General features: G+C 39.6%; 1 protein-coding gene and 1 long non-coding RNA gene across 3 annotated transcripts; one reads left to right on the top strand and one right to left on the bottom strand.

The window, feature by feature from the left end:
• Positions 1–73: 73 nt before the first annotated feature.
• LOC106605434 (uncharacterized) lies at positions 74–2096 on the bottom strand. Of its 2 annotated transcripts, XM_014201086.2 has the most exons (6): positions 1826–2089; positions 1408–1704; positions 989–1294; positions 758–877; positions 588–634; positions 74–460 (listed from the first exon to the last, which is right to left on the bottom strand). In XM_014201086.2, exons 1-6 carry the CDS (start codon positions 1875–1877, stop codon positions 365–367), a joined length of 918 nt encoding a protein of 305 aa, XP_014056561.2. In that variant the 5' UTR covers positions 1878–2089; the 3' UTR covers positions 74–364. The 2 variants fall into 2 exon arrangements, with proteins under 2 accessions (XP_014056561.2, XP_045574464.1); XM_045718508.1 differs by lacking the exon at positions 758–877 and having other exon boundaries at positions 1826–2096.
• A 359-nt stretch (positions 2097–2455) lies between these two features.
• LOC106605436 (uncharacterized) lies at positions 2456–10609 on the top strand. The gene is made up of 8 exons (XR_001328848.2): positions 2456–2590; positions 4692–4888; positions 6154–6221; positions 6408–6476; positions 6621–7357; positions 7528–7653; positions 9117–9183; positions 9540–10609. It is a non-coding gene; the product is annotated as an uncharacterized lncRNA (long non-coding RNA).
• Positions 10610–11923: the final 1314 nt, after the last annotated feature.

Here is an 11923-nt window from a genome sequence, read left to right as displayed (position 1 = left end):
CCATTTTTATTGCTGACTATTATCACAAAAATCTCATCAGCATATGACTAGAGAAATTAGTTCACTCCATAAATTAAACTTGTATTTGTCTTTAATGTAATTTACATTTGGCTATTATTTCAACAAGACAAATGATTTCTAATCACAAAGCTTGTAAAATGACTACACAATCTGACTACATAAGTTCCTTATTCTAAAGGCAAAAATCCTTACATCATTGACTCAAATAAGTAGGTCAGAAAACATAAGCAAGAAAGCACAGGAGCATTTTGACAAACCGATGACCCTGAATGAATAAGCACTTCTTTTATGTTTTTGTAGAAAATTTAATTCACATGTAAGGTCTTACTAGGGCAGCTTTAGCCTACTTATATTGTCTGTTTTTAGCTGCGGCTGTAGGTAAGGGTCTGCCACTAACAGCTCCAAACTTTAAACTGGCATATTGCACCTCAGTCAGACCCTGAATGACAAGAAAACACAATCATTATCATCATTACAAATTGTAATAGTAGAAAACATAGTAATAGTATAATCTCAGAAAAAGAATAGTATAATACACAAACATTTATTAAAAAAAGTTATTTTACCTGTGCTCCGTCCTGGTTGTGCTTGTAGGGTTGAAATATTTTCTTTCCTTTGGAAATATTATGATACAATATGTTAAAGATACTATTGATAGCCTATATAATATACTGCTGCTATAGATGTAGAAAAGTCATCAATCATGAATAACTAATCAAATACAAACAGTACTTACGAGGGTCGTGTCTCAGTCTGCAGACATACAAGGTGATGATAATAACCACAATAGAAAGAAGGATACACATGCTGCCCAAAGAGATGGCCAGAAACATTCCCTGTCTAGACCTCTCCATTCCTAAAAATATACAATTTGTTTTGACACATAAGAGTTCTACATCATTTTAAACTTATACAGAGAGACACTCTAAACAAATGCAACCCATAGCCCTGGGGCGATCTCTCTTACCCATCCTGCTGACTGTCTTGTTCATCTTCACCCCACTGGTACTCTCCATAACACAGGTGATCTCTTCACCTTCAGCCCAGGTATGGCCAGGTACAGAGAGCTGGACTCTGACACTGGCTGGCTTCTCTGACTGAACCTCAGGTAAACGCTCTGAGGACTGAACCTTCCCCTCCACCTCCCAGTACACCCTGGCCTGACTGGGATCCAGTCCAGACACCAGGCACAGGAGTGGGACTGGGGATGAGGGGGCCTCCTGCCAGTCCACAGGCACCAGGACCTCCAGAGTAACGTCAGAGGTGATAGGGTCTGGAAGAGAGAGAACATTACATACATGACATGTCATAACTACCAAATCTATACCTCCCAGGACTAGAAAATATGAACACTAATATAAACAATGGAGAAGCATCTGATCTTACCAGAGATTTCCAGCACACTCCCATTGCCCATGTTCAGCATGGCACCGTTAAGCAGGGCACAGTAGAAGATGCCCACACTTGTCCTGTTGGCATTGATGATGTTCAGGAGGCAAGCCGTGTTGGTGTGGACACTGTAGGTTTTTCGAGGCCAGAGTGTGAGCTTTCTCATAGGTCCCACATGCACCCATACGATATAAGAGCATTCCCCTCCCATTTCACTGATGTCACAGTGAAATGTCACATTGGTACCCTCTGCCACTGTTAGTGACCCTGGGTACTGGTATACCACTGCTCCTGCTGTGGGAGAGCATAAACATAGTTAAAAGTCTGACTATAGAGAATAAATCATCTGCAACTTGGTATTTAATGTACAGTCATATACAACAATAGTAGATGTTGTGCATTTCAATAATCTTACCAACAACCAAGTGTGCAAGGAGAAATGTCACCTGCATCCAACTTGAACACATCTTTAGGATGAGGTGTTGTAGCACACATATCAAGTGCCAAACTGCTGAGATTGCCAAGGAGTGCGGAATATCTATGTACTGAAATAGGTCACCAACTCACACCACTCCTCCATCATTGCAGACAACAGAGCAGCACTTACTCAAATCATCACATGGCTTAAAATGTGCTTCAAAGTGATGCATGAATAATGTCGCTGTTCTACAGCCTGGGGTATCATAAAAACAGACACTTTTATTTTTTTGAAATCAACGGAATTTCCTTCACACAAGTGAAAACAGTTGTAATATATTACCCCATTTTTCTGTTCAAGAATCCAGGTTTACTTTCAAAGCCTCAGGATTGCAAGCGGGATTAAACTTTTTACATCAATGTTGTTGTGAAATAGGGTGGCAGAACAACGTGTGGCGAATGTGCCAAGAAGTACAAAGAAGGTTAATCCATTTGACAGGGTTTGTATTATAATTCACCTCCCTGTCCTCAATTGTTCTATACCCTGACATCCCAGTACACAAAATTGTAGCCTACATGTCCCCAACTACGTCACATCTTGTTCCCTGACCTTTATATATGTCCCATCTATAGGCGAGAGGGTGTGCGCGAGAGAGGGCGAATTTGGGGCGTAGGGTGGGATTGAGGGGGATAGGGAGAAAGAAAGTTGTCACAATGTGTATTTGATTACTGTTATCAGGGAGAAAAGGTCTCATTGTTGTAGGTAAGTAACAATCGTGCACTTTTGGCAAGCTTAACTAGCTAGTTTCCTTTGCGTAGTTGTTTCAATTGCATTCTCGCTTGTGTTTCTGGAAAAATAAAACAGTAAGTAGGCTAACCACTGCATGTCCTTAATTCAGATACCGCAGTCATCAGTTTTCCGAGTAGAAGACAAGGGTTCCACATACGGATGAGGGAAATTGTGAATGACGTGCACAATCTTCCTTACGAAAAAAGATTGGAGTCAGACTGCAGTATAACTGTAGTATGCTCCAAATACTGGGTCCAAAATAAAACCTTTTTTTACTGCAGTAATTTTGCTGTGTAGGTATTTTGCAATCACTACGTCCAAAATACCACAGTCGACTGCAGTTTCAAAACGGAAATATTTTTTGTAAGGGTTTCCTGTTGTTCAATATCAATTTCAATGAATGATACACACCCATTTATTCTGGAAAGATATAAATGATTTTAGTACAACTTTTAGTACAAGACTAATCCTATCATTTATCAAATTCAAAATGGTGGTTTATGTTTTTGTTGTTATTTTAGTCTTTGCAAACATCATGTCGACCTCAGTCCTTGCCATTGCTCCATTTATGGATTTGAGAGTAGTTTCCCTCAGTTTACTAAATAGTGGCTGTGTCAGGCTGTTGATTTTGCCTCATGCCTTTTTTGTGCCTTGCTTCTCAAAGGTTTACAGCATCAAGGTGAAACTGATACTCCGATAGCAAATCCTTCTGGCCACTGGTTGGCGTCATACACCACGAATATCTATATTTACGTTCTCTTCCAACGCGCACACTCATATTCTAGGGTCTGCCCCGCGCCATACACCTGTCCTACCTGCACAATTATCTGGATGATAAAATAACCGTTTCTTTCAGACAGAAATAGTTTCTCACAAGTAAGCAACCAGGTTAATTCCCAACGTTCACTGCGTATTTGGCTTTTCTTTTAAAAATGTTAGTCTGTCAACCTGTTTGATACATCATGGAGAAAAGACCACTCAAATTTGGGATTATTCTTACTTTGGCTGTTTCAGGTATGGCAGAAAACATCTATCTATCTACTCTTCCATGCATCTTAATTTATTGATTATACTAAATATGTAGCCTATAACACATTTACCCATTACATTTCTTTAAAGAATTCTGTTGTAGGGCAGTGATTCCCAACCAGGGGTACTAAGACCCCTGGAGGTACTCGGCCTATCCACAGAGGGTACTTGAGAAGACTCATGAGACCATAGGCCTATTGGTAAAATGCACATGAGGGGGAACTTCAGGGGTACTCTGGGCAGAGCAAAATTCTGTTGGTGAAACAGTAAATGAAAAAGGTTGGGAACCACTGTTGCATGGGAAGCATTGGACTGTGTTGTACTATAACCTACACTTCTTAAACACCTACACTTGTTCTGGCTCGTGGTGGCCCAACACCCAATTAAGACACTTTATGTTGGTGTTTCCTTTATTTTGTCAGTTACCTGTATCTAAGTAAATCATGCTTTGTGGTTTACGGAGAGTCAAACCTTATCAGCACACAAAAAGAATACCACTTTTTCATGATTCTCTTGTCCCCGGCTGCTCTGGAGCCTTCTTGATGACATTTTGGCCAATTGTTTATTTTTTTTACTTTGAATTGCTTCCTCAGGTGCCTCGAGTGATGCCAATATACTGGAGTTAAAACCCACACTGAGAAGATTTTTAAATCTTAGCAAAACATCTGTCATCTGTCATAATGTATAAAATGTCTTCAGGGTTATGCAGTAACAGAATAGTATTATGGATTTACAATCGACCCCACTCAATCAAATATTGGGATAAGACAAAACCCTGGGATAAGACAAAACAACTTATTTCCCGCACTGAGAAAACACATTTGCAAACTTTGTTTTGGATTACATTAGTATAAATAATGCATTATTGCAGTGATTGAGATCACAGATGGTGACCCCCCCCCCCTCCACAGTACAAGGCTACCTTTATTGGCTGTAATTGGCACTTCAATCAGTCAGTCTCTAAGGGTAATGGCAGTAATTTATTCGATGGCTGTGAAACAGTATTTCTGCTAAATTTCGGCTTGTTTCCCATTCTCCTGTACAGCACTCCTTTTCTTTGCTGATGTTGTGCCTGTTTCCCGTTTACGGAGAGCAACACCCAGCAGCAGTGACAAGACCACCCCAGCTACGCTGTCCGCCTACTACTTATGCGTCAGAATCACCAACCAGATTTACACTGAGTCACTCAATAATCAAAGCTCTAAGGAGTACAAACAGCTGAGGAAACAGGTGGAACAGATGGTAAGAGTCTGTGTTTTTTTACTGCTCAAGTCAGTCCATAGAGCCTCAACTCATCACTCAGTCTATACTCACAAAATAACTCTTTGTCGTGGAGATACTTCATGCTTGCCAAGACAAGTCACCCACCATAGAAATATAATTAATAGAACGGGCGTCCCCATTCAAGTCAATTGTGGCATAATGGGTGGACTGGCGGCCATTGCAAGTGTACCCATTGGAGAAAAGCAGGAAGTAAAAGCAGGAAGTGCACCCATCAATATATGCTGTGATTTGTTAATTTAACTCAACTGACATTAAAAAAATACATTATATTGCATGAGCCCCATCAGTTAACATCATTTGAATGAACATTCTACATTTCTATGGAAATTATTGCATCACAATATATGCGGTAAAAAGGTCAAGGGAACACAGACCGTGGGGTATAGAAGAATGACGCTGGATTGGCGCACATTCAACAGATATGATCTAACAAAATGGATATTCGTCAAATACGTCATGATTGATGTATATTAACAGGCCCACAATGTGGTTACTAAAGTCTGATTTTTATATATTTGACTGTTTTCGCTGCATAACATTTAGAAGTAGTCCCTTTCAGGCTTAGAAGTGACTTCTAAGTGCTAACTCTTGTTCGTATAAGCCGGTAGCATAGCTAGCATACAATCAGTGGTAGAAGTCAATCGCTTTTAACTGTAATGCAGTTGATTGGTGATGATGACATGAAAATGTATTGGGGTTGACATCTATACAAGCACAATACACACATAAACAATAGCCTATATATATATGTAGGAACATTTTGCTGGTGAGCTTCGGGATCTTTCCCCCACGGCATTTTCCCCCCACACATTTCCACGGCATTTCCATTGTTTTGGTCAAGTTCCATTGACTTCTTTACTGCATTTATACCAAGCAACCATTGCGAGTGTACCCATGAGTTGACTTGTAAAATTGCCAGGGTTAGATGTTCCCAAGGCTGTTCTATTCATTGTATTTCTATGTCACCAACATCATCAGCTCTCCAACACCTAGCAGTGAGCACTATTTTAACAGTAAACCGCAAAAACGAGCCATCACTACTAGCTCACACTCCAGTTGACCCACTCCACTACACCATAGACAAGGATACTATAGATACCTCCCTTACAACCTGTTACAATATTATCAATATTCAAACTAGTAAAGGTGTGAAGACATGCCTTGTAGGCTTGGAGGATAATACTAAAGTGCTCCTCTGATTGCTGTGTCGTTTTCTTTTTCAGATGGATGACGTCCACAGCCATTTGCCAGAGTCTGACAAATATCTGGGTGTATTTGATATAATCTTCAGGTAAGCTCTAATGTTGAATTTAAAATTCTGCCATTGAAAAAAAATATCATTCTTAAGGACATTGACAATTGTACGTTATAATTATTTTTGACTACTGGTCTCACTCTTGCAGTAATGGATCAGTCATTGCAAACTTGACATTAATGTTTATGACTACATTCATGATCATTCCAACTTTGATTAAAGGTCTACTTTCCACTCATATCCAATCAAATAAATCCAAAACCCTTGATCTGGACCTCGCCTATACTGAAGGTAAAGAAGATGGCAACCTTATCTACTTCTGTTGTGTAGAAGCCTGATTCATTTGTATGTTAAAAAAACTGTTTTGTAAATAGCTTAAGAAACTGTTATTAGTCAAATAAAGCAGGAATCACAAATATGTTCTTTATTCCTTAGGTCAACTTCCAATAAAAGCCACAGTACCTCTTGTAGCACGTACCACAGCAACCGTAACTTCCTCACCACCATCTACCACAAATACCCCTGCAGCGACGACTTCTACAGCTGCCTTAGTTAGTACGGCTAGCAGTTCAGGAAGGGTCGGGATGCAACTGCATCTACAGCAATGATTTCATCTGGCAACATCACCAGTCTTGCAACAGTTAGTATCACAAGTAGTCATACCCTCACAACCACCACCACTAGTCCTGACCAAAACAGTACAATTAGCAGCATTACCACTCATATTCCTGAAGACCATAACAGTACAATTAGCAGCATTACCACTCATATTCCTGAAGAACATAACACTACAATTAGCAGCATTACCACTCATATTCCTGAAGAACATAACACTACAATTAGCAGCATTACCACTCATATTCCTGAAGAACATAACACTACAATTAGCAACATTACCACTCATATTCCTGAAGAACAAAACACTACAATTAGCAACATTACCACTCATATTCCTGAAGAACATAACACTACAATTAGCAAAATTACCACTCATATTCCTGGAGACCATAACACTAAAGAACACAGAGAATACGGAGGTGACCCATAAGACTACAGAGAATGCTGCAGCTGTAGTTGCTGGGGGCAGAGAGGGAGTCCCAGGATGGGGGATCGCTCTATTGGTACTGGCTGCCCTGATCTTGTTAATCCTCCTTATTCTCCTAATACTGCTGGTGAGTACAAAAACAAACAGACACACAGATGCACACTGTTTATCCTTAAATGCATTGTAGACCTCCAATTTCTCAGAAACAGCCACAACCCTGCTCTAACAGTTACAGTATGTCATGCTAAGGAGGCCATTTTAAAAGTACTATGATTCTTGTCTTTTCTTGACCTTCAGCTAGTGTGGTTGTGCTGTAGGCAGAGAGATGGAAGCTTCAGACCATATAACCAGATCAACCACAGGGCAGACATCCAAATGTACTCCACACACAGCCGCTTCGACGTGCCCAACGGCAAGCCTAATGTAAGTCCTATGTCTTGGCAGAGAGGCCAGATAGACACACACACACAGGCTCAGATTCTGCATTCAGCAGGTTGGCTATGGTTACTAAGACTGGCCGCTCTGCCTCAGTGTTAGATAGATGTCTCTTTGTGCCCTTCTGGTTTTGACCAGGGAAACCTGAGGCGTGGGAAACACTAGCCTTCCCCTCTACCCTCTCAGCTGAACTACCCCTGTAGCTTCCAGAGAGGGTCCCAAGCCTTACTCCTCCCCCCAAGCCACCTATTTTCATTGATGCACCAAGTTGCTTATCTCCGAAATCAAACCCCCACATAAAGCAGATATTCTTGGTAGACCAGACAACCAATTAAACACAATCATCTGTGAGCTGTGAGTTTATAGCTTTAATCCTGCCTTGGGTACGTATGAGGGATGATACCAGAGTTATCATCCAAGGACCTTCCTGTATGGGGCATGTTACTCATCAATATCACTTTGAATGACTGGCAACACCATGATTTGACTGAAAAAAGGTAGTGTTTATTGTGGACATAAAAAATATGTATTCTCGATTGAGCTATGAAAGGGATGCTAAATACAAATGCCATGGGATCTACCAACGTCAGGGAGAGTGAGATCTCTCCCTTAACACCAAACAAAAAGACCATTGACTGTACTAATGAGACTTGCATGTTCATCACACTGCAGTGCACACCTCAAGCACACACACACACATGAGAGGTTGTGAAGTGAGGAGGAAATCTACTCAGGTTTTTTCTAGCGTTGATATGTATGCATCATAGATATTTGTTTAGTTTTGGAAATGTACAGTTTGAGTTAGCTTACACTGTATATTGCTTATATTCAATCTACTGTATAAGGATATTGTTACGTATATGTGTTTATGCACTTCATATAATTGTGTTACATTTACGTAGATATATTTTTTAATTCTGTGTTGCTGCTAGCGGTGGTATGAACATGTTTGTCATGTTGTTTTGGAAAGGGGACAGTGGAAGACATTGGAGGACTATTTGTTCACAGCCTCCAACTCTCCTTGATCAATTTATTGAGCATGGTCGTTCCGTACTAGTCTGCCAACATTTGCTCCGAGACTGACTAGCATATAATGAGAAGAGTGCCCCCTCTGTCACCTGTCTCTATGGCAATGGACAGCAGACAGACACATTGTAATCCACAACCACTCTGTTCTCTTTACATGACCTTCTCCTCCCAAAGCCCTTTTAATTGATGAATCACCGGTTTGATTTATTGTTACAATTAAGCAGAATGGATGTCTTTCAGGCTTCGTTAACTAAGGCTTTAGAACAGACGAACATCTGTAAGATAAGCTAACATTGCAGTTCTATACAACAGGTCAAAAACAGACTGCAAAATTCAGTTTTGCCTGTAAATTATTTTGTGTGCAGTATTATCTTTACAGACTGTTTTAAACCTTTGATGAGTTGATACTTTCTCTGATAAAGGGTGAAATGGGGGGACCATCGAAAAACCGAACAGGGATGTATGTGGTGAACGAGTACTGACACATAGGTACAGTAGGTGACACACTTTCTGTATGCTTATGTACTTCAGTGGTACTGTCAGGTAGACAGAGGAAGTGTAGTTTCATGTTTTAAATTCCAGGAGACAATCTCCCCTGAATGCTTTCTTTCCTTCAGGGGGATGGGGTTCAATGTGAGGTTTGAATAGGTAGACTACTGATTATTGTAGATATAGGTGTGTAGAGATGTGTCAACATACATATTGATTAAACACATTGAAGTAACTTCCTAAGAAAACACATCACTCATGTAATGTTGAAGATACTGTATATATTTAATTGAAGTAATTGACTGTTTTTACGATTGGTTGTTTTTTTGTCCCTTCCCTACTTCTCTTTCCTCCAGAAGCTCCAGTCAATTGGGTAAGAAGACCATCTGAAATGACCTTATGAAGTAATATGCATGGGAGCAATGACAATTCTGTACAAATGGTCCAATTATCTCTGAAGATCATGGCGTTGGCTCACTGATTGTAATTTCAACCTGTATTTATTCAAATCAAATCACATTGATTTATAAAGCCCTTTTTACATCAGCTGATGTCACAAAGTGCTATACAGAAACCCAGTCTAAAACCCCAAACAGCAAGCAATGCAGATGTCCTGTTATTTTATTCCTAATGTTTTTACCAGTGGAGGCTGCTGAGGGGAGGACGGCTCATAATAATAGCCGGAATGGAGTCAATGGAATGGTATCAAACACGTGGTTTCCATGTGGTTGTTACCATTCCATTGACTCCATTTGTATTTCGTATTATTCTGTACGTAAATCAGAGACACTCCATTTAGTATATGTTACTCCTCCCCGACCAACCTCCCTACTTTAGTTTCTGTCTAAAGTAACCAGGCCATTGAAAGGTATCATATGTCTTGACGTGCTCAGAAATACATCAATTATGTTTCTAATGGCTCTGAGGCCAGGCTAGCCATTTTGGCTTCCTTGTGGTTATGGGTTGAGTTGTATTTTCAGTCTTTACTGAAGGCAAGCTTAACCTTTGTAAAAAAGAAAGCTGATCCTAGTTCAGTAAATGGGGTCAACATATGTATTCTGCAATTAACATTTAAGAAGAATGAGTAGGGGAGCCCCTAAGGACAATACCCAATCAGGTACAGTTAACAAGAAGTTAATTGTTTTCAAAGACTGTAAATCAAACCTTTTGATTTGGGCTGAGAGATCCCGATCTAATTCCCTACTACTGGATAAGACATGTTTTGAGATAGGATACTAGCATGCCAAGAAGTTAACTATTCCACAAACCCAACCCAGTGAGTAAAACACCAATGTTATGTATATTTGACAATCTGATTAAATAAATCCACCATTACTAATCAAATCTGTGAGATGTAACTATCTGTAAACATTTGAAGTGACTGTGCATTGGAGCTTTAAACTTTGCATTAAAAAAATCGAAATCATTTTGGGATTAAATATTGTAAATAATAAATAAAGTTTGTTAGATTTTTATGGGCAGAAGTGGTTTGGATGCATTCATGGTTTGTAAAAGAGTTGGATGATTCTGTTCATCAGGAGAACTGAAGCTAGGGCAGAACAGAGACGCCTCTGTTTGTATCTAAGCCTGCCCTCATCCCCTGGCTTTTCTTTTTTATTGTTTGTGTGAAAGGAACAAGTAAATAGGTATCTAGATAACGTGCTTTACAGTTAGGCTGGGTGTGGCGGTGTGATAAAGAATAAGGTATTGTATTAAATTACGAAATTAGTCAGACTCCATAAAATTGAGAATTACTCAAACTTTGTCCATTATATGCAAGTCAGTGTGTATTAAAAAGGCAACACCTCTTTCTGCTATTTTGGCCAATGGGCTAGGTTTAACATAAAAAGTTGACATATGGATGTCCTGGTAATAGATACATAACATTCATGATAACCAGCTACCAAGTGACATTGAGAATTGAAGACTTACATTTTTCAAGGTGTGCAGTACAAACCGTATTCTTATCCAAAATGCATAAGGTGTATGTCCCTTCCTCTCCATATCCCCTAACTGTATAGTCTGTATTAGATATGTCTTTCTACAGTTGCATTGTGTATTTTTCCAGGAAAACATCACAGTGGTTGCTGTTACTAATACTGTCCAGCAGGAAGATCAATCAATCAGAGAGGAACTTTCAACCAAAACAAACAAGATCACGTCTTATTGTTTCTGACACATTGAGGTCATTGTTTGATTCTGACCTCAGAGACAATATGATTTATTGGTTGGCTGGGCTTAAAATCAATCAATCAAAAAGGGCAAAGACAGAATGCAACCTTAAGTCATTTGATAACGGTGTAACAAAACATTATTCAAGCATGTAGATGTACATACTGATAGAACCATACACCCATGCATCCGTGCAAGGCTTCTTTAGCCAACCTATTCTAATAATACAATAATGAGGATAAGTCAATGTCTTTGCATTTGGGCCAATATGACAAAAGTTGTCTGTCAGTTGTCAATGGCAAAAGGTAAAATCTACATATGAAGATATGCAGACACAAATACATTAGTGGTAATGAATAAGTCACTGAGTCACTCTAACGTAACTTTGAAACAAAATCAGACAAGTGACACACTATGACGATAAGACAAATCTAGAAAATATAACATACAGTAATATCATGACATCACCAATACAGACAATACGCTGGCAAGGAAACGTGGCATCAAGACTTGATTATACCTTGAATGCCCTGCCACATACTTGCCCACTGCTATTGGCACAAAGGGT

The sequence above is a fragment of the Salmo salar genome, chromosome ssa05, assembly GCF_905237065.1.
Source record: "Salmo salar chromosome ssa05, Ssal_v3.1, whole genome shotgun sequence".
Lineage (NCBI taxonomy): Eukaryota > Metazoa > Chordata > Actinopteri > Salmoniformes > Salmonidae > Salmo > Salmo salar.
The sequence above is the reverse complement of the archived record's forward strand: the minus strand, read 5'-3'. Positions and strand labels throughout refer to the sequence as shown.

Bases quoted from the DNA above. Each gene is read 5' to 3' on its own strand.
- LOC106605434 (XM_014201086.2), bottom strand. From the start codon at position 1,877: ATGTGTTCAAGTTGGATGCAGGTGACATTTCTCCTTGCACACTTGGTT. The intron at 878-988 runs GTAAGAGAGATC...GTATATTTTTAG, and splicing joins CAAGACAGTCAGCAGGATGG to GAATGGAGAGGTCTAGACAG. The intron at 461-587 runs GTAAAATAACTT...CTTGTCATTCAG, and splicing joins ACAACCAGGACGGAGCACAG to GGTCTGACTGAGGTGCAATA.